Genomic DNA, 22,283 nt, shown 5'->3' with positions numbered 1-22,283 from the left:
CCTTCCCTTGTGAACTAGTCACTAGTGAAGGAAAGCTATAAACATGACCCAGTGTATGGTTTGGGATCCATCACCAAGCGAGTTCTGCCCCAGGGACTGCAGGGTAGGGACACCGAACATCTGGTCTACAACTGAAATTTGTTCCAGGCTAAATGGGACTGTCCAAAGCAGGTGGGAAGATGAATACTATTAAGAGCACCTTTTCTAACATAAATCTGAAGACCTGTAATCTACCCACAAAGATGACAAATGTGTGATTTGAGGCCCTGGACGTTCTGTAACATCTCCCTTCTCCCCAGGCAGAAAATAAAAGAGATCTAATGGGTTGGTGTGAGATGAAAGAAACACTTTCTATTGAGCTTTTTTTTTTTTTTAATATTTGTCTATTTATTTGGCATTGTCGGGTGTTGGTTGCAGCATGTGGGATCTTGATTGCGACATGCAGGATCTTCTGTTGTGGCACACAGCTTCTCTAGTTGTGGTGAATGGGCTTGATGGCCCTGTGGCATGTGGAATCTTAGTTCCGCGACCAGGGATCGAACCCACATCCCCAGCATTGCAAGGCGATTCTCAATCACTGGACCATTAGGACAGTCCTCAAAGAAAAACTTTAATTAGGAAAATAGATCGCCAAGAAAAAAGAAAATAGATTGCTAAAGTGAAATTACTTTCTTGTTGGGGGGGGGGGGGAATCTCAGAAACAGAAAAGATTTCCACCCCTTTGTGGAGATGGCTCCCCTGAAAGTAGTCAGTTTCTGCAGGAACTTGATAATCCCAAGAAACAAATATCTAACACAATTGTTATTTCTCCAGTGTTCCTGAGAAAATCAGGTCCTGGTTGTGGATCCCAAAATTTGAAGGCAAGATCATGGCCATTAAGAAAACCCTCCCAGGCCACCAAGCCACCTGGAAACACCAGCTGCAATTCTAAAAACCAGACTCTGAAATCAGGAGGGTCAAGGAGCTCTCCAGCTGCTAGCTCTGAAGGGTAAGGATTTGAGAGTAAGGATCTTGAATCTTAGCTCAAAGATTAAAATCTGGGTTATCATCCTGCAAGAGAACAAGAAAATAAAATATAAACTGTGCTCAACCCACCCCAACACCCCATGGGTTCAGTGATTTTATCTGGAAGGCCAGTGATGTGTCTCTGGGGAGTCCTTTGAAAAGCTCCTAAATTTGGAAACAAATTCACAACCATGCATTTACCTATGATATATATACTGAGTAAGATATGTATTCTTTGGGGGCTTTAATAGATTTTCTTGAGGTCCAAGGTTAAAACCTATAAACCTATAGGCTTATGGAATTGCTATTTGAAGGAAGGTTGCTGAAATGACTATCCGGGACACAGGTGTGTGGGAGTGTGTTGGGGTATAGAAGGTCATGAATGAGCCCACTTCTTGGGATTCCTGTATTAAGCAGGAACTTTCTCCCTGGGTGACACCCTTGTTTTCAGATTCCCACCTCTTGAAGTCTGGGCTCTCCAACTGTTGGACAATACACTGTGATATTATTCTTAAGGGGCTTTTAGTCATGACTTGCCCGCTCCACATCAAGCCTAGCATGGGACCCATGACCACCAACTTTCTGAAATTTCCCCCAGGCAACTGTAACTTGAACACACCTCTTTGTAGTTGTTGTCACTGGCAGTCATTTCTCCTCTATGCCTACTGAACCTTGCCTTCCAGATCTTTCAAAAAGGCCTGGTCCCTTCCCTCCTCTGCATATGACGCCTTCCTAACATTGGACAGGGCTCTTTCTCCCTCTTCTGGATTTTTGAACATGGTACACTTTTTTCCCTGGTCTCTGCCCAACAAGGGCTAAGATGGAATAGTCTTTCTTTTGGTCTCAGGCTCCTTCTCACAACTCAGTGGGGAAAATCTACAGCCCCAAAAAGTAAGGAGGGAGGGGAAAAAAAAGCCTTTTGCTAAGAAAAAAAGTCACAGAAGCACAGTTGTTGAATTCAAGCTGACAGATTGTTACCCATCCTGGCCTCTGTTTCCTTAGAAAGTCAGTTAATTTGAGGGTTATGGAGAGAAAAGAATGGACGTTAAAAGTCAGTGTCTGCCCCAAAGTGAGCGCCGAACATTAACTTGTGTCGTTAAACTGAAGTTCACGCTCAGAGATGGCTAACCGCATCTGTAAGGCGTTAACCCCAAGTGATCCACCACGCATCCTCCTGCTTCATCCTCACAGGGTAGCATCCTTCCTCCTTTTAAGGCAGCAACGATTTACCCGCGTTTAAAGAAGGGCGAGGTTAGGTACCTTAGCCAAGGTCTCTGATACCTTAAAAGGACAAGCCAGTATTCAAAGTCTATTTAATTCTGGAGTCTATGTCCTTAAAGCTACATCTTTTCCTGTATAAATTGAAGTTTCTGAGCCTCATTTTCCTCTTCTGAAGAAGTGGGGCGATGACGCCCTCCTGGCTTGTGGGAGGATGGTGTAAAGCTGCAAGCACAGGGCCTGGGAGGCGCGCTGAGCACTCAGGCAGCTGGAGCTGTTATTAACAGCTTCGCCTCAGACCACTTTCCCCTTCTGCCGGAATACCCCACTTGCTCCATCTCTTCCCTATCACCAGAGATGGGATGGGGGAGGGCAGCGAAGAACCACCCCCAGCTCCAGGAGGGGGATAATTTTAGAAGAGAATCCCCTGGCAGAGGACCCGGAGCTGTGAAATTCAACCTGACGCCCTTACCCAAGGGCGGGGCGGGGAGGACAGGGAGTCCAGCTCAGCAGATGCTGCTCTGAGCCCTGAGCACACCCACCTCCCACAGGCTGTCCTCCCACTCACTGCTCCGGGGCCCTCCCTCCAGAGGCACCCGGGGCCAGCCTGCTCCTACGGCCTTGGCCCCCAGTGTTCTTCAGCCAGTTCCTCTCCTTCCACCCGGTGATGCTTCAGCTCAACTTCATCCCTTTTCGCTCTTCCTCCTCTAGGTTCACAGACAAGCTTCCCTCCCCCAGGGTCCTCATCAGCTTTCCTTCCCGTCTCTAACCCTCTGCAGCCCACCTACACGTGTACACCTGCCTCTCCAGGTGTAGACATATTGCACCTGAGAATTCCCCAGGTTACACAGTCCACTCCCAAAGAATTCTCTTACCACCTACACCCAGTCTGGCAAACCTTAAATCCAGACTGGACCACGCGAGATAGGGAATTCTACGAGCCTTGGCATCTCTTCCTATTTCAACTCAATCTGTTTCTCCAGCCTCCATCTCATCATCTAAATAATCCAGGACCAACGCTCCTTGACTCTTCCACCTCTTGGGACCACGAGGAGCCCCAGTGCCGGTAGCTGTGTCTGGGGCAGCTGCCTGTGGCCACGATGATGGCGGTGGGCCGTCCGCAGTGTGGACCTGGCGGTATTAAAAGGCCCTGCAGCCAAACAAGACGTATCCCACTCTGGGGGTGCCCTGTGAAGCGGCGGGGAACGCTGTAAGGAGCCGAGGAAATAAGTGGGCTTCTCAGCACGGATTTACCTAGACATCAGGCACACACCGGTAATAAATATGAGCATTTATTTGGCACCAGATGGCAATACAAAATCCTGGCAGTGGGAACTGGAAAGGTTCTATCACCTAAGTACTTCCAGATGATGCTGAGCCAAGGGCAGGACTTGGCAACAAGTCTCCGAGCCCCCGGCTCACAGAGCGAGTGTTGACTGAGCACCTGAACTACCAGAGGCTGGGCACTGCGCCCGGCGCCGCGGGAGACACAGAGAAGTCGCCCTGCCTGCGACTTCCGTCCTCGGGAGCTACCAATACCAGTGGATGAAACCAACACATGGGAGGATGTGGAGTACAAACACTAAACTGGGTATTTTGCCAAAAGGGAAATTTCGTCAAAGAGTAGGATTCCAGCTAGGGTTGCTTCCTTTCTTCAGCAAACACTGGAGACCTATGATGTGCCAGGCACTGGGTGTGTATTAGTGAACGAGAGAGACAAGGTTTCCGCCCTCATGGAGTTTAAAGGGGAGATGCGAACAAACACGTGAAGCACGCACGCATGTGATGAGTGATTATACAGTGTGATAAGTGTAATGAGAGGATTAAACAGAACACAGAAATAAAGTTAAAAACAACACTCGATTTTTAAGAGACAGAATGGCTTGGGAAGCCCTCCACGGAAGGTCGGCATTTGAGCTCTGACTTGAAGGATCAAGAAGCCACCAGGGCCAAGAGTGGCGAGGGGTGGGGCTCAGCAGACCCAGGAAGCCTGTCTGACGGTCCAGCCCAGGAAGGACCTCAGAATGTTTGAGAAAGGCAGGACACCACTGAGCTGTCGCTTACAGGGAAATCAGCACTTATGAGGCCCTTGCAGGCCAAGGGAAGGAGTCTGGATTTGATTTGAGGTGTGACAGGAAACAAAAGGGTTCCAAGCAGGGGAGTAAGAGGATCAGATTTATACTTAAAAACCAAAATCAAAATCTGTCATACAGAGATTAGATTGTCATACGGCAAAAAAGAAGGCCTTTAAGAATAGAAGGCTTCATGTAAGTGCATATAAAGGTGGCTTCTTGGGTAAATAAGTAACATATATAGAGCACTGACCTCCCTGAAATGGACAGTCACAATGGGAAGGGGAAATAGAACACATAAAATCCAGAGGGGATTTAACACGGAAGCAGAAAGCCGGAACAAAGGACTATATTACATCTTCGAGCAGCCAAACGATCCAATTAAGCTGTATTTTAGACGATTTGGGGGCTGCAGTAAACAGAATCAGACAAAGGTAAACAGGGGAGAAACAGGAAGCTGAGAGATAACAGCCAGGAAGCTTTTCTAGGAGGGGCACTTCACGGGAAGAAAAGCGAGGATAAAGTGGCAGACTGCCAAGCATGAGCAAGCACAGCACCCTTATCTCCTCCGCTGACACTCCCCGCAAGGCTCACTTCAGGTACAAAGCTCAGAGCACCCACCACCCGTGGAAGGTCTTGGAAGCTTCCATGGGCAAAGATCAACAAGGTAACAGACAAAAGGCAGCCGAATTCCGACCTCCGCTGAAAGGCTGTATTCCCGAGCCCCAAGGAGCCAAGAGCGGAGCTGAGAAGACGGTCCTTCCCGGGGGAGACCTTCCGGAACCGAAGGGGACAAACGCACAGGTCTGGGCCCACCTACAGTAGCAGAGGGTGCTTGGCCTTTTAAAACCAAATGAAAACTGTCTGTGTTGAACTGGAACACCTTTCAAACTCCCACTTTGGGACAAATGGGGCTGGGACATGAAAGAAGAGATGGGAGGTGTGACCTCTGGGACATCTCAGCTCCTGGAACAAAAGTGATTACCAGAGTGCTTCCTCCAAGAGCGCTGGGGGCAGGAGCTGAACACAAACATCGAGGAGAGCCACACGCCCTCTCCCCGTCAAGACAGTGTGTGCAGTGCCGCTCGCCAGGTCCCGCAGCGCAGGCCACACACTCTTGACAACAAGCCCAGCCAGAGCCGGCTCTACAGGAGAGCTGCACGTGGGAGAAGCTGGCGGTCCGAGGTCACCGGCGGAGACGGCGGGCCTGAGGAAGGAGCCTGGGGGAGTCCCGATCCCTGAGGGGAGGCAATGAAGCCACGCATCCTGGAGAGAAAGGCTCTACCTCGCCTCCTGAGGCCCAGCGGCCTCCACGTGGCCCGGTGACGGGGTGGGATGCGGGAGGCTGGGGGTTGGCATCACGTGGGGGGGTGGCCAGGGAAGAGATAGAGGTGGCGGCACAGGGTGCTACAGTACTCGGACATCTCCTTGCAGCGGTGGAACTCCGTGCCCGGGGCGTAGCCTTCTCGCTCCTTGATGAGTGCATTCACCTGCCAAGGCAGAAACCCAGCGGCCGGGGTCTGAGAATCGGGTGTTTTCAGGATCCCAGCACAAGAGGAAGGGTGAGGAAGACTGTGAAGACCAGCGCGAGGGAGAAGCAGGGTGGAACACTCACCTTCACCAGCATGTCGGCCACGTGCATGTCACAAGCCCTCTCGGAGAACACCTGCGTGAGGGCCTCCACGTACCAGGAGCCTCGCTTGGTGTTGCGCATGGCAGCGGTCCCTGCAACCAGAGCAGCAGTGGGCGCCGACTGAGGGCCACGGGCACCCTCCCCAGCGGACGGACCTCCCCCGCACCCTCCCCGGTCAGAGCCCTGCGTGACAGAGCCTGTGTCTAAGAGGCTGCCACCTTTGGGACCACTCCTCGGGACACACAATACCTCTGAGGCAGGCGTAGCCACAGATCATGTCCGAGCGGGTGGGCAGCCGCGTCTTCAGCAGCTCCTCTCCACTGGCATCCCTCTCCTCGCAATCGGGGGATCGGCTGTGGTTCTTCCCGTCTTGCTGGTCGACCCCCCGATCCGTTTCATCTGTACAAAGGCAGACAAGAATGGACAGAGAAAGATGTTATTTCCTCCCACCTCTCTCGGGCCTGTCACAGGCAAGCCCAAGCTCCCTGCAACCGGGATGGGGGAAGAGCCATTTCCAGCTGTTGTCTCCAACCTATGGCTGATGAATTTTAAAAAAAAGAAAAACAAACACCACTACTCCCGCTCCTCTGCCACCGTGCACCGATCACGCACATGCACGCATCTGCGGTCTGAGCTTTGTCCACTCTGTGTAAGACAGGGAAAGTGCTCAATCAAACACCCCTTGTAAACAGAACGAAAAGCCATCTGCATCCACGATTCACTTGTCCAATTATCAGTGTACCTGGAAGTCAAAGTGCTGCTTATTGCAATACATGATAAAATACTGATACAGTTTTACCACATAAAAAAGAAAAACAAGTTAATAAACCAAAAATATACTTACTACAAGTATGCTGTATGAAAACCACAACCATAATTTTTATGTTTTTGATAAATTCTAAAACTAAGCATGATCAGCTGTTTCCAGGATGTTTTTGATATTTTTAAGTCACTTACTATTTATTAATTTCATAAGTCAAATTGTAGCTGGCATGCAAAATTTAAGAGAAACTTACAATTGGGATAATCAACTGTTTTCTCTAAAACAATGTAAAAAGAACACTATTATTCAATTATCAGCAGCAGATCCTCAACATACCCTGAGCACATGCCCAACCTTCTGACCGAGGCCTTATCCACCCCCGGACATGTTCTTTCTCTGACGCTATTGTTTGGGAGTGGTAGGAAAAAGGCAGGAGGACATATAGCTTGTCAGGCCAAAGGTAATAGAGTATGTAAGCTTTCTCTTCTTTACATCTCCTGCTCCATGTAACACCCAAGAGAGCCTTAAAGAGGAGCGAAGCTTGAAGGTCTGTGCAGAAAATGACCAAGATTCACTGATCCAACAAAAATTTACTGCTCCAGGCGCTGTTTTTAAGCCCAAGGGATACAGTGAAGAGAAAGTCCCCGTCCTCATGGAGCTAACACTCCAGTTTAGGAGCCAGTCAACCAGGGCAGGGTCCTTTTTAGAGGCATCAGTTATGTTAACTAAGTAGAGCAGAAGACAGGTGAGCTCAGACTTTTAAAGGAACAGCTGGCCTACTGGTCATCCCTTGGAGGATTTGATTTTAGAGAAAAGATTCAGCTTAGCCCAGGAGGGCACTATCTTTCCCTACCCAGATCTAGTATTTGTATATAATCTCTGAACACAGGAGAAAATGATCATGAAAATGTTTACTTCACTTTGCCAGTGATGCCTCCTACAGGAAACAAGCCAAGCTGCATGTGTCCCTCAAGAGAAAGGAGACTCCTGTCCTGCCTTTGTCTATTGATCAACAAATGGTTCTTTTCTCACAATATCCCTGTATCTGTTTTCTGTATTATTGCTCCACTTTTTAGGCAGGCTAATTTCCATCCTAGACAGCATATTAAAAAGCAGACATTACTTTGCCAACAAAGATCCGTCTAGTGAAGGCTATGGTTTTTCCAGTGGTCATGTATGGATGTGAGAGCTGGACTATAAAGAAAGTTGAACACTGAAAAATTGATGCTTTTGAACTGTGGTGTTGGAGAAGACTCTTGAGAGTCCCTTGGACTGCAAGGAGATCCAACCAGCCCATCCTAAAGGAGATCAGTCCTGAATATTCATTGGAAGGACTGATGCTGAAGCTGAAACTCCAATACTCTGGCCACCTGATGTGAAGAACTGACTTATTTGAAAAGACCCTGATGCTGGGAAAGATTGAGGGCAGGAGGAGAAGGGGACGACAGAGCATGAGATGGTTGGATGGCATCACCAACTTGATGGACTTGAGTTTGAGTAAACTCCAGGAGTTAGTGATGGACAGGGAGGCCTGGCGTGCTGCAGTCCACGGGGTCACAAAGAGTCGGACACGACTAAGCGACTGAACTGAACTGAATTTCCATCTACTCAGCCAATATTTATGACGTGCTACTATGTGCCAGGCAGTGCCCTGGGCCTGGGGATATAGCAGGGACATAAAAAAAGGAAGTTCCTGCTCACATCCTCTTTTTCTCAGCACTGCTCCCTGTAATCATCCTGAAAAAAAAAAAAAATTATCCAATTGTTTCTTACTTGCACTCCCAGTACCTCTGTATTATTATCTGTCAAAGCCCCAAATCTCAGCTGTGACTGCAGGTTTATGATCACTAGGATCTGTCTCACGTGGTCAGCCACGTCTCACTACACGTGCCTGACGCAGATGGAGAACCAGGCATACTTCTGGCTCAGCCCGCTTTGGGACAGGGGAAGGGGGTGTCCTTTTAATCTTTGTGTGCTTGTCACACTGCACTCCTCCTCACTCCCTGAAAGGCTCTGTCTGCTATTCCACTGCTGTTCTCTGCTATGCGTATGTGCTAAGTCACTTCAGTTGTGTCTGACTCTTTGCGATCCTGTGGTCTGTACCCACCAGGCTCCTCTGTCCATGGGATTTTACCCACCAGGCTCCTCTGTCCATGGGATTTTCCAGGCAAGAATATTGGAGTGGGTTGCTCTGCCCTTCTCCAGGGGATCTTCCCGACCCAGGGATTGAACTCGTGTCTCCTGTGGCTCCTGCACTGCAGGTGGATTCTTTACCACTGAGCCACCAGGCAAGCCCCACTCTCTGCTATGTGTTAGTTGCTCAGTTGTGTCTGCCTCTTCGGGACTGCACGGACTGTAGCCCACCAGGCTCCTCTGTCCATGGGATTCTCCAGGCAAGAATACTGGAGTGGGCTGCCATTTCCTTCTCCAGGATTCTCTGCTATACCCATGTAAAAAATATGTTATTTGAATCTTTGGACAAAGGGACCTTTAAATCAAACTGTAAGTCCCTTAAGGGCACAAACCATGTTATAACAGTCAGAGCTGGTATTCTGTGGATTTACCATGAGTCAGCTACTAAGAAGAACCACTTTCATATGAACCACTTCACTTAACATCACAACAACATGACCTTAGGACGTGTGATTACCTACATTTTATACTGAGGAAACTAAGGTAAAAGGACATGGAGTAACTCCTCTATAACCAGTCAGTAGCAGAGCCAGAATCTGACTCCACGTTTAGAGCTTTCAATCATGACTCTTTTCCTCTGAGATGAGAAGCACATCTGCATGTCTTCTGAGCGTAATCAGGGAGTCCTGGCTTTTCAAGGGGTGAAAAGAGAGTGCATGCAAGAGGGATGGGAGGAGCTTGTGGAAGAGTAGGAGCCGAAGGCTGATGTGGGGCTTCCATGCTGCTCTCCTGCGGGACACAGGAGGGACCCGGAGAGGAGAGGAGGCGAGAATGGGGAGTGGGGGAGAAGAGGAGGAGGAGGAAAAAGCAGAAAGGGGGAGGAGAGGTGGAGAAGGAAAAAGAGAAAGAGGATCAAGTGAGAGCGTGAGGAAGCAGAGGCAGCTGGCAGACCCTGAACTGGAAAGAGGGATGAGAAAAGTGCACCGGGGTTAATAAGCACAGGAGAAAAGGAAGCATTCTCAGCAAACAAAGCGAAGATACTGGCCGAGAGCGTCCTGGGGGCGGCCGTGGCGGCGCGCAGAGAGCTGACGACCTGAGAGCCAGGGGCGGCCCGGGTCCCAGCACACCCCATGCGTCGGGAGACACTTACAGAGCAAGAGAGGCGGTGGCAGCAGTGAACAGAAGGAGGTGCCCAGGGGATCCGCTAGCACCTGAGAGGAGCAAACAGGAAAGTGAGAGCTGGTGGGAGGCTGCCCGGGAGCCACACCCAGGTGCCAGTCCGCCGGGGCACTCACCTCCACGGCAGGCCTGGATGAAGAACATTTTCGGTTTGTTCTGTAGGCTTGGGCAGTTGGCATTGTCAAAGAGCCGAAAAACCTCTTGTAGCTGCCGGAGAGAAATAAGGGAGAAGGGGGGGTTGGTGGTCAGTGGGAGCCCTGAGTCCTATACACATAATAGCGGCCATCCCTGGAGACACAGGCAGCGCGAGGTGGCGCGGCCCAACCTCAGCAGCCGCGGCCACAGACCAGCACGCACCTGGAGCAGTTTGCCGTCCACGCCGTAGACGCCGCCCTCCACGCCGTGGGAGAGGAGCGCCACTATGCAGGAGTCAGTGACTCGGTGAGCCGGGAGCTGGGCAAAATTCTGCAGCTTCTCTTGCATTTCCTAGGAGAAAGATGCCTTTCAGGGTTGCTCACTAGAGTCAGCACAGATACAAGCTTCCTTTTGGTGTTTGGAGCCCTAAGCTATAAGGAAATCAAACATGTTCTCTACCAAGTCGGAAGCCAAGTAAGCACCAGAAAACCACATGACTTTAGCTCAGTCGGTAAAGAATCTGCCTGCAGTGCAGGAGACCTGGGTTTAATCCCTGGGTTGGGAACATCCGCTGGAGAAGGAAATGGCAACCCACTCCAGTATCCTCACCTGGAAAATCTCATGGACACAGGAGGAGCCTCATGGGCTGCAGTCCATGGGGTTGCAAGGAGTCGGGCACAATTGAGCAACTAACACTTACTTAGACAAAATACTGAATATAATGTTATGATTCACAGACTCACTGAGATATGTGAAGAACTCCTGGAGTGAAGCCAAGTTATTAATGAAGCTAATCATGCAGGCGCTAGTTAACTTTACCCACTCTCCAAGCATCAACCAGCTCTTTGTTCAGTGCATGTGCTCCTGTATATTAATGGCACAAAGGGAACCGCCAGGTAAACTGGGAACGAGTAAGTAACGCGCTTATCAGAAAGTAACAGCCATAAGAACTGCTCTGTGATCACGGGCTCACAGGATCATGACAGGAGAGAACAGCAGTACTTCTGTGCTGTTTTCTGTCTCAGAACTGAAGTTCCCAGAGACAATGATGACGTCTGTACAAAAATGCTTCTGCTCACAAAAGAACACACTCTACAGAGAATACTGGACAGGGTCATGACTATCTACATGAGCCAGTGGATCAGAGAGACCTAGGTTTAACCCCTGGGTTCATGTATTAGAACAGGCTCTAATATTCACTTTGTAAGAAGACAATTACACTTTCTCCAAGTTTGTATAGATTAAATGAGATACTGCATTGTTGCTGTTGTCTTTTGTGATCCCAAAGACTGTAACCCGCCAGGCTCCTCTGTCCATGGGATTTCTCAGGCAAGAATACTAGAATGGGTTGGCCATTTCCTTCTCCAGGGGATCTTCCCAACCTAGGGACTGAACCCACATCTCCTGCATTGGCAGGTGAGTTCTTTACCACTGAGCCACCCGGGAAGCCCTGAGACATTGCATAGAAAGGACTTATCGCTACGCCTGGCACATACTGCAAAGATCTGCCTTCATACTGTGCCATATCTAATGAAGGGTAGCAATATTATTTTTCCAAAGAAACGCTGTAGTCCAGGTTAAGAATCTTCTTGACCTTGCACTAGACTGCCATATATGCGTAACACTACCTTAAGCATTTGCTCCATCCAACAGAAAGTTATAATACATCTAAAAGCATAATTAAACCAATGTGATACAAACTGTTAAAATTACATCTCTCTCTACAACTCAAAATGTCTAGATTGTCTCTGAGATGAGCAGGGAGAAAATGAGTTCATTTTGCTATGAATATGACCAAAATATAATGAAGAATGCACTATAAAGCAGAGCAGTCTCAGTACACGTGTGTCTAACAGCACCAACACAGCCTCTACTTGTATTAACAGACTGCAGTGGCCCTCCAAGTGTGACCCCTCAGAGAGCAGCATCAGCTTCACCCCGGAAGCCGCAGGAAACGCAGCCTGGCCCCTGGCAAGCTGAGCCTCCACAAGGCCTCCGTGTGAGTCTGATGTGCTAACATGTGAGAACTTATCTGCTGTTTGGAACATTTCTGTTTGCAGATAACTGAGATTTCATAAAAGACTCGAAAGTCTGCAGTTTCACTGAAAATGGAGAAACTGGCTGTGTTTAAAGGGCATGTATACTTTCTGAGCAAACAGAACCCAACCATAATTCCGGAGATCTTAAGGTAATAAAAGAGATCCAAAATTCATTCAATAATATATAATCTCCAGAGAATACATATAACTTATGACTGCTCCTCTGGAGTTGATATAACAGAATTTAACACGTTAACAGTGGAAGCTAATTTTGCTCCAAGGGAATAAAAGTATAGGTTTGGCACTCAGAAGCATTTAGAACTTAACTGAGGTTATTACATCAGTAAACAGAAGACAACAAAATCCACAGTAAGAATAGACAGGCTTTGTAACTGAATTTAATAAGACTAAACCACTGTATAAATGGGGGTTAGTCATTTGGGGGAATTTTTCTGAAAGCAGCATAGCTTAAAATAGGATCTTGAGATCTATTTTTGATAAAATTACAGTGCTTCTATAAATAGCAGGGCTCTTCACACTTGCATGTGTTTTTGGCTGGGGGACACAGAAGAAGGGAATAACCTGTGAACTCCCTGAAACTACACACAAAATCCTATGGGTAGCTGCATTTTCCAGAGATGACCCATAGCTCGTCGCTATACTCTCAAAACCATCTGTGACCAAATGCAAGCTATAAACCAATACCTGGTGAAAAGAAATCTGCCACTTTAAAGGGTATCTCATTGCCTAACACACAATAAACTGTAATTCTAGAACTAGTAACCTCATGAGGTGGAAGCAACAAGAACAAACTCTGATGAAGAACAGAAGCACCAAACACCTCCATGGGCAGGGAAGACACCAGCGTGCTCACCAGCACCGTCAGCATAAGACAATTCTTCAAGATCACACCATCTCAGATTTTTAAGTCATACTATCTCTAAAGCAAAAAAGGAATAATAGGGGGAGGAAAAGAGGATCTAAATTTTCCTGGTTCTGTCTCTGGCCTGCTGAGGACATTCATCAGGAAGAAAGTATTCCTGTGCAAATGCCCATTGCACCAAATGGTCACACCTACTGCCATCATCTGGTTTCAACCATGACTGCAAGCTTGCCTGGCCACTGTCAGAAATTGACTTTGCCTCGTCCTGCTGTTCTGCATTTCCAGAGCTGCTGAGGGCCAGATACATGGAGGGCAATACTCTCAAGGTTCAGTCCTAGCCCTTTTGCTCTTTCTCAAAGATCATAGGCTCTCATTACTTAAAAGCCTTTTTCCTATACAAGTTGTTCCCAAATTCACATCTTTGGTCCTGACTTCCTCTGAGGCTCTCAATTCCTTACGTTTTCCTTCTTCTTCCATATGTAGTGATTCAGTCACAAAGCGCTGACAATACAATCATGCCATTATACTATTTTTCACATGTGTTCTTTTCCTTTTGGTCCACTATCCTGTTCAGAACCCCTGCCATCTCATACTGAGATGAGTTGGAGTTAATATATTAACTCCAAACTGCATTCCCTGCCACTGGTCTCTGACTTAACTCTTTTTTTCTTTGGCCACACCCCACGGCATGTGGGGGTCTCAGTTCCCCAGCCAGGGTCTGAATCTGCACTCCATGCATTGGAAACAATAAGTCTTAACCACTGGACTGCCAGGGAAGCCTGCTACCTCATTCTTTACAATGGTATCATATTAATCTTCCTGAATCATCACTGTGAATGCATCACCTTTCTATTCAAAACCTACTAATAATGCTGGAGTGTCAACCCAAGGAAGTCCAATTCCTTTGGGAAGACATTCAAGGCCCTGGGCATTCTGGCCCCTTGATCTCCAGCCTCATTTTTGGCATTCCTGGGCCACAGACACTTGGTTCACCACAAGGTCCCGAACACCACACACAGCTCTAACCTGCGTGCTGTGCCCCGCTGTGCAAGACCCCTTCACTCCTCCTCTCTCCTCAGCAGCTTCCACCCTTCAAGGACAGCTGAAGTCTCACACCCTCCATTTACCCTCCTGACCACGTCTACCCAGGGGATGGCTTCTTCCTCTTCACTACTACAGAAGACACTGTCTCTAATCTTTTGCGGTCTTAGGAACATTAGGGGACGTGCTGCTTCTTTTTTTTTTGAATCCAAGGTTCACATTTTAAAAAATTTCTGAGAGCTCACACAGGGTCTCGAAATTGAAAGTGAAAGTCACTCAGTTGTGTCCAACTCTTTGGACCCCATGGGCTATACATTCCATGGAACTCTCCAGGCCAGAATACTGGAGTGAGTAGCCTTTTCCTTCTCCAGGGGATCTTTCCAACCCAGGGATCAAACCCAGGTCTCCTGCATTGCAGGCGGATTCTTTACCAGCTAAGCCACAAGGGAAGCCCAAGAATACTGGAGTGGGTAGCCTATCCCTTAAGGCTCCAGGGGATCTTCCCGACCCAGGAATCGAACCGAGGTCCTACATTGCAGGTGGATTCTTCACCTATTGAGCTATCAGGGAAGCTATGGCATCTCACATAGTTTCCCATTATAAGGGGCTCAAAATTGAACTCTGCTGCAATTCAGGTTATGGAACAATGTAATCAGAGAATCAGAATACAAAAGGTCCTTGAATCTGCATCAGGGAATGAGATCTGTGAGGTGGGCTCATAGGCCCATCACAGCTACTGAATGTCAACAAGAAGCAGGAGCCCACAGCTGACTTGGTGATTAGGCATGTATCTTTTAACTATCAGGCACATAAACCCTTTATCAACTGCATAAAATTTGGAAAACAAAGACAGTAAATTCCTAGGAAAAGGAATGATTAGACCAAAACCCTTAAAGAAATGTAAATAGCATTCATTTTGTTAAATGACCTTCTAATAGGATTCCCTCTGAAAGAATTACTGTTGCCCCACCCTTAGTCCAAGCCCAGCAGACTCTCAGGAAAGTATCTGATGATCAAAGAACCTGTTCTAGCCATGGCTTTGAAGCAAGGGTGAGTTTACTCCTTTGCAGGAGCCGCTACCACTGAGAAGTTGGCAACAGCGTGTAAAGGACAACATCCAGGTTGAAACCGGCCTCACCTGAAGTTTAGCAAATACATAATCTATCTCATACAAGTAAGACAACTGAGAAACAGAAATGAAATCCACAGACAATGCTGAAGACAGACCGGGACACCCCCCCCCCCCCAACAGATCAAAGAGAATCTCCTAGAAACCTTAATTTTACCATGGACATTCCCAAAGGCAGGTTTAGGAGAGTACTGTTTTCCTGGAATCAAATGAAAGAATTAGTATCGATCTACCAATGGACTATTTTCAGTTTCAAAACAGAACTCCCTAAAGGTAAAAAAGTCAGTGGTACAGCCAATAATTGAGGCTAACGGAGACTAACTGATCACAAAAATGCTGATGACCTCCTGCAGGGATCTAGTTCAGAAGTTATCTACCCGAAGATCTGTCTTGTGGTCACACAACTTATAATAACAGGTCATGTTAGTTCATGACACGGCAACAAATTTTACAAGCACAATTCTAGCAAACTTTTATCTGCCAACGGCATCGTGAGAACAATAGCTGCAATCCTAAGCAGCAGCAGCAATCAAGAAGTCACGGTCCCGTGTGCTGCTGCTGCTGCTGCTGCTAAGTCGCTTCAGTCGTGTCTGTGTGACCTCACAGACAGCAGCCCACCAGGCTCCTCCGTCTCTGGGATTCTCCAGGCAAGAACACTGAGTGGGTTGCCGTTTCCTTCTCCAATGCATGCACGCATGCTAAGTCGCTTCAGTCGTGTCTGACTCTATGCGACCCTATGGACAGCAGCCCACCAGGTTCCTCTGTCCACAGGATTCCCCAGGCAAGAATACTGGAGTGGGTTGCCATTTACTGTCCTGTGTAGTCGTGACTTATTGTATGTACCTTTTCTAGGCTGGCTGGGTGCATATCACTGTCTCCTCAACTCCTGAGTGCCTGGGAAACAAGTTTAGTGTGGGAGGACCCGACCCTGGACCATTCTTACTCAGGGAGCACACCCACCCGAGAGGTCAACACTGCAGCAGCCGGCTGGGCCCAGATCTTTCTCTCTCTCCTTTTAAAAATTTATGTATGTATTTTGGCTGTGCTGGGTCTTCCTCGGAGGGCCTTTCTCTAATTTAGGAGAGCAGGGGGCTACCCTCTTGATGTGAAGCACAGGGTCCAGGGCCCTCGGGCTCAGTGGTTGTGGCTCCCGGGCTCTAGAGCTCAGGATCTGAAATTGTGGCGCGTGGGCTTAGTTGCTGAGATACGTGGGATCCTCCCAGATGAGGGATTGGACTCATGTCTCCTGCACTGGGAGGCGGACTCTTTACCACTGGGCCACCAGCGAAGTCCCTCTTTCCTTTTTTAAAAACTAGACTGCAAGGTGGGAGACAGAATACAACAAGCAAAAAGTAGGCAGAGAGAATAACTCAGCCCGTCTGGCATAGGAGCACGGACGTGTCTGGCCCCCACGTGTCACCAGTTCCCTGATGTGCACGTCAGCATGCCCTGCGCCTCAGGTACCTACCTGTGCGGTCTGGTCAAGAAGAACGTGAACTTTGTAGCCCAAGAGCTTGAAGAGAGTGACGAGAGTGCTGTGGTCCACATCCCCTCCCGAGCGGAATTCCAGGTCTTTCTCTCCAGTGAAGTGAACGTTGCTAAGCACCAGTGCCAGGCCGCGGGGCCGAGACTGCAACCTGTAGGCCTGGGGAGGGGCACCCGACGAGACCGTCAGCTTCGTGAGGACAGCAACTATGCCCCCCTCTCCCAGAAGGAGACATTTCAAGAAAACTAAGACGTCACATTCTTCTTCGTAGCCCCACCAGGTCAAAATATAGAAGTGCCCACAGAAGACAGTCAATGGGCAACGCTTTGGGGACTCACAAGATGAGAAGGAAATGATGTACCCACAAGCTTGCTACGTTCAGACGCCCAGGAAGGGTATCTCATTTCCCAGTGCCTTTCCTCTTCCCATTTCCCAAGACTCACCAGCTGGTGGTGTGTCTGATAAAACTCAGGCGTGCAGGGCTTCACCTGGAGGCAGGGAGGACCATCTCCGTGGTCTAGGGAGTGTTCCACCGCATCTGTGGCGCATAGAGCCGAAAAACTAGCTTATAGTCTACCTGACATTCTTAGTATTTTCATATAACTTCAGGTTCCCTTTGGTCTTGCTCACTCCCCTGGTTTGTTAAGCACTATGGAAACAGACAGCCTGTTTGCTTTTGCTCATCAAGAGATCCTCTGCACTTAGCCTGCCTATAGTAGTAGGTGCTCAACCCACTGAATGACTGAATGGGGTATCTGATAAATGTCTTATTCTAATCACTAGGCTAGTCAGTCAGCAGGCTAGAGGCCCACAGTGTAGTCTTTCCTCACTTCAAAGTAACTCAGCTCTATAAAGAGACAGACCAATCACGTGCAGGAATCTCCTACCTGCATCAGTTACTCCAAGGGCCAATCACCATTAAAAAAAAATCATCTGTGATGGAAGGAAAACAGGTGCAACCTACACCACCCCCCCCCCCCACCTAAACTGTCTGCTGGTGCCTAACAAATGCACTGAGTAAACTGCCAATTATGAACAAAAATAGCTATCACACTAGGCAAAGTCAGACACCAGTCAAGGAAATGGAAGTCAATCTGCAAGGGGGGACTGGTTGGGGTGGGGGTGGGGGTGTGGGCAGAGATGTGCTATTTTACATCATCAATTCTCACCTGGAGACAGGCGGAGCTGCTTGCGGCGGGCACAGGACTCACACGCCGGGAAAGGGAGACTCAGGTCATAGTCGCAGCTCAACTGTAAGAAAGCAGGACCCACCAAGCCAGGCTCAGGGGAGCTGGTCCAGATCAAGTAATCCAGAACCCTAGTCCCCCTACCCCAACCCATCCCCACTGTCTCAAAGATGCCTTTCCCACCAGACTAGCCCTTCTCCACACACACAGCCTAGGGCTCCATACCGGCGGGACTACAGGCTGAAGACCGGACAGGGTTCTGAGCAGCAGCTCCTCCAGGTGGCTCTGCTTGGTCTCCCTCAGGGCCACACAGAAGGCATCAAAGGCCTGGGGGCCTCTCTTGGGCAGCAAGTTGAGGAGTTCCACGTTCTGGCCGAAACTGCCCGTCTTGGCCTACGAGAATAAAACACGACGTCACCTTTACTCACCCAGCTGGAATCCTATTTCTCCAGGCGAGCTTCGCACTAACATCATCATCCGTCTCAAGGACTCCTTTTCACAGAAAGAAACGGATGTGTGAACTCCTTCCCGTCACTCGTGGATTCTGTCTTCTCTGTCAAATGCTTAAGGGCAGAAATGCATTTTCACTGCCTTAGTGAAGCACGACATCTTTCCCCCACTGTATTGTGCTCTGTTCTTACTCCGACCACCAATGTATTTCCTTGGCTTTCCTCGTTTGCCTCCAGATACCTGAATGTGCTCTCTCATTTCCAAGGTGATAATGTCCCTCTCCAGGAGGTGTTCCAACAGTTCGCTCAGCAGCAGCTCTTTGGCCAGCACCACGCGGTTCTTTTTGAGAGCTTCCTGATGGTCAGGATGCATGCCACACCCTCTCAACATCCTGCAGATAAAAGGCGGACAGAAAAGCCGTCAATACAAGATCTGGCACAGAGAAGTGGGGTGCAAGAGGTGTCGGCAGGAAAAACATAAAGAACAGGACTTCCCATAACTAAGACATACTTTACTGAATCTGCTTAAAATCACAGAAGTATTGTTATTAGGCAGTAACACACTGATTATAAGCAAATGATATACAATCCGAGGATGTTCAGCTGAGATCATCTGTGTTCTGATTAGAATAAGTATCTTTCGTGACAAAAATCACACACACACAAGTACATATTCACAATAAGGAATATTCCTCTGACAGACCAATTTTAATTAAGGAGTACTTCAGAAAACATTTCCCATTACTTATCTAAGTTGCTGACAGTGACTGAAAATAATCCTCTGTGACAAATAATTTAACACAATGGCAAAAACTCAACGGACAACTTAATATAAAATAAATCACACACACACACACACACACACACACACCCTCTTCTCAAGCCTGTATTGTGCTATGTGCTCTGCTTATTTGCTTCACTCGTGTCCGACTCTTTGTGACCCTAAGGACTGTAAGCCCGCCAGGGTCCTCTGTCCATGGGAGTCTCCAGGCAAGAATACTGCAGTGGGTTGTCAAGCCCTCCTCCAGGGGATCTTCCTGACCCAGGGATTGAACCCGTGTCTCTTAACATCTCCTGCACTGGCAGGCAGGTTCTTTACCACTAGCGCCACCTGGGCAGCCCACTTATACCTACTAAAACTATGGTTTTTTAAAACTGTTAGCTCCTGTGACAAAATGACACCAGAAACGACCAGAATCCTATAAGAACCGGATTAAGTAGAAAGTCTGACAGTAAGTGACAGCAGATAAATGCAATGATGGAAACAATCAACGTAACTTGAAATCACTTACAGGGTTAGCGCCTGTAAAGGCTAAATTATTTTGGTAATTTAGTTTATGAGGGATGCCTTCAAGAACTCCTTCGTTTTGCCATGCATTTGGAAAAAGATCAGCTTCTGTTGATGAACTAAAAGAATCCTATTTCCGATATATACCATCTATATGCCTTAGTATATTTAAATCCCGGACTTGCCAGCCTGCTCAGTTAGTTTCCAAATACATAACAACAGTGAGGATCTGATGGCAGTAAGAAAGGAAGACGGTAACAGCTTCAGTTTGTAATGTAAAAATCTATTTTAAAATGCATCCTGATTTCAAAGATGTTAAAATGTGCTTGTGTGGGGGTAGAGGGTGAGGGGAACATATATCTCAGAATCAGTGAAATACCACACATTTGTAGAATGTCAATGGCTTAATTCTAGATTGGAGGAGGGAAAAGCAGCTTTGGAAGAGCTTCTGAGGCACCAGAAATCCAAAGGCAGAGGAACCAGCCATTTAAACACCCCCAGAGTTGTGTTGTTTAGTCATTAAGCTGTGTCCAACTCTCTTGTGACCCCATCGACTGTAGCTGCTGGGTTCCTCTGTCCATGGGATTTCCCAGGCAAGAATACTGGGGTGGGCTGCCATTTCCTTCTCCAGGGCCCAGGATTACAGGTAGCCAACTTTCATTGATTTGGGGGTTTGGGACAGTGATGTTTGAAACTCTGCTTTAACTTCTTGTTTCTGTTCTATTGTAATACTCCTATTATCCCATAGATTCATTGAAAACCTGCTACAACAATATAAACTATAGAGAAATCAGAAACGTCATTAAGAATCATCTTGGCACCTGCCAATGCAGGAAACACGGTTTGATTTCTGGTCCAGGAAGATCCCACGTGAAGCAGAGCAACTAAGCCCGTGTGCCACGCCTACTGAGCCTGTGCTTCAGAGCCCAGGAGCCACAACTACTGAAGCCTCAACTACTGAAGCCACAACTACTGAAGCCCTACAGCCTGTGCTCCTCGACAAGAGAAAGCCCCAAATGCAGCAACGAAGACTCAGCACGGCCATAAGTAAATAAATAAATACACTTTTTTTTCTTTTTTAAAAGAATCACCTTGGAACACACACCAAAGCAAACACGCATGAACTCTGATAAAAATATGTGTTAATAGGTCAGTCGCAAGATAACATCTCAGCTGGATACTGGATATTTCCTCAGGATACATACCAATGGTGGGCAGTTTACTCAACTTTTTTCTCTTAGTTCAGTAGTATTTTCTCCTTGAAACTTTATCCTCCCTTGGTTTCCATGACACCATTCTCCCCAGTTCCCCTCTCTCCCTACTAGGTCCGTTTTCCTTCACAGGACCTTTGGTCTGCCCTTAAACGTTGACAATCCCTCTCAAAGTCTCTTCCCATTCCATCTCATTCACACAATTCGCTATTCGACACTCAGTTCTTAACTCCAAGTTCTGGACTTAAATTTTCAATCAGTAACTCATTAGGGTTTAATTTGAAGCACCATCCATTCTCCACACACCTGCTCCTTCCAGTATTCCATATCTTGGGCAGTTTCAAACACGGACTTTTCAGAAGTAACCGCAATCACTTAGAACTTTAAGACACATCTGGAAAGGGAGGAGGCAGTGCAGAAAAAGGACGCAAAGGCGAGTATTAAAAGTCCTGAGTCTGTGTCCTGCAGGTCTGGTTCCAAAGCCCTCAGTTAATCTTCTGGGTCTGCCATGAAAGGATTTACCTAGGGCAGAGACCGAGGCCCACTCGGAGCCTCGGGTACCTCCTTGTCTCAAAGTACTCAAATCCCAACACCTCTGTGGAATGCTTTGAAAATCTGATCATTACACCCAATGCAATACAGATCATGATCTATTCGACCTAAAACAAATGCACACCAGGCAGACGTCTGCAGGTCGCACAGGTCTTTAAGAGAGCAGTTTAGTTCCTAAAAAGAGAGCCACGAAACAGAAAAGAGAAAGAATCTTTTAAAAGAAGCCGAGATTTGGCGGGACTGAAAAGAGATCCCCTGGTTCAGAGCCCCGTGCGTTGGAAGTAATGGAGGCTGGCGAGTCTGTGCACGAGAGGGACAAGGCCCAGAAGAGATTCGCCCTCCTGCGCTCCCCTCGGTCACTGCTTCTTAGGCTGGAAGCGCGGATACAGCTGCTTCCAGGGTCTCCGAGGTGAGGAGGCGTCAGGACCACACGCCAGAAACCTGCGTTCCTCCCCTCGGACCCACTAAGGACCCCCGGACTCTCCCCACTCACCTGCGCCCCCTATCAGCAGCCATCTGCTCCTTTGGCTGGAGGGCGGACCGGGAGCCCGCGCTCGGCGCCGCCATTTCCCGCTTTTCCCGGGCTGTGCGCGCACCCCCGACAGCCCAAACACACCGCGAGCCTCCGGGTCCTCAGCATCCCTCCCCCGTGCGCCGGCGCGCAACGCGCCTGCGCAGTGCCTCTCCTAGCTCCGCCCCCTACGCGGGGTCGCCCCCGCCGGAGCGGCCGCCGCAGCGCGCGCAGGCGCAGAACCCGTACGGTGGGCGCGCTGACCAATGGGGCGAGCGAGCGCTCTAGGCGGAAAGGGAAGCGAGGGGCTGCCCCGCCCTACGTCGCCATCCGATTGGTCGACGGTTCCCGCGGAAATCACAGCTCCCT

The 22,283-nt window shown here is 48.4% G+C and overlaps 1 protein-coding gene across 1 annotated transcript; it reads right to left on the bottom strand.

The window, feature by feature from the left end:
* Positions 1-3,495: 3,495 nt before the first annotated feature.
* On the bottom strand, positions 3,496-22,076 carry CASP2 (caspase 2). Its single transcript, XM_043463929.1, has 11 exons — positions 21,897-22,076; positions 18,594-18,744; positions 18,129-18,296; positions 17,886-17,967; positions 17,160-17,254; positions 16,699-16,875; positions 10,361-10,489; positions 10,120-10,210; positions 6,178-6,327; positions 5,911-6,020; positions 3,496-5,785 (listed from the first exon to the last, which is right to left on the bottom strand). The coding sequence occupies exons 1-11, from the start codon at positions 21,968-21,970 to the stop codon at positions 5,654-5,656; spliced, it is 1,359 nt and encodes a 452-aa protein (XP_043319864.1). The 5' UTR covers positions 21,971-22,076; the 3' UTR covers positions 3,496-5,653.
* Between the last annotated feature and the right edge of the window lie 207 nt (positions 22,077-22,283).

This window comes from Cervus canadensis, chromosome 3 (genome assembly GCF_019320065.1).
Source record: "Cervus canadensis isolate Bull #8, Minnesota chromosome 3, ASM1932006v1, whole genome shotgun sequence".
In the NCBI taxonomy this organism is placed as follows: domain Eukaryota; kingdom Metazoa; phylum Chordata; class Mammalia; order Artiodactyla; family Cervidae; genus Cervus; species Cervus canadensis.
Note: the sequence above shows the minus strand (reverse complement) of the source record. Positions and strands in the feature narration are given on the sequence as shown.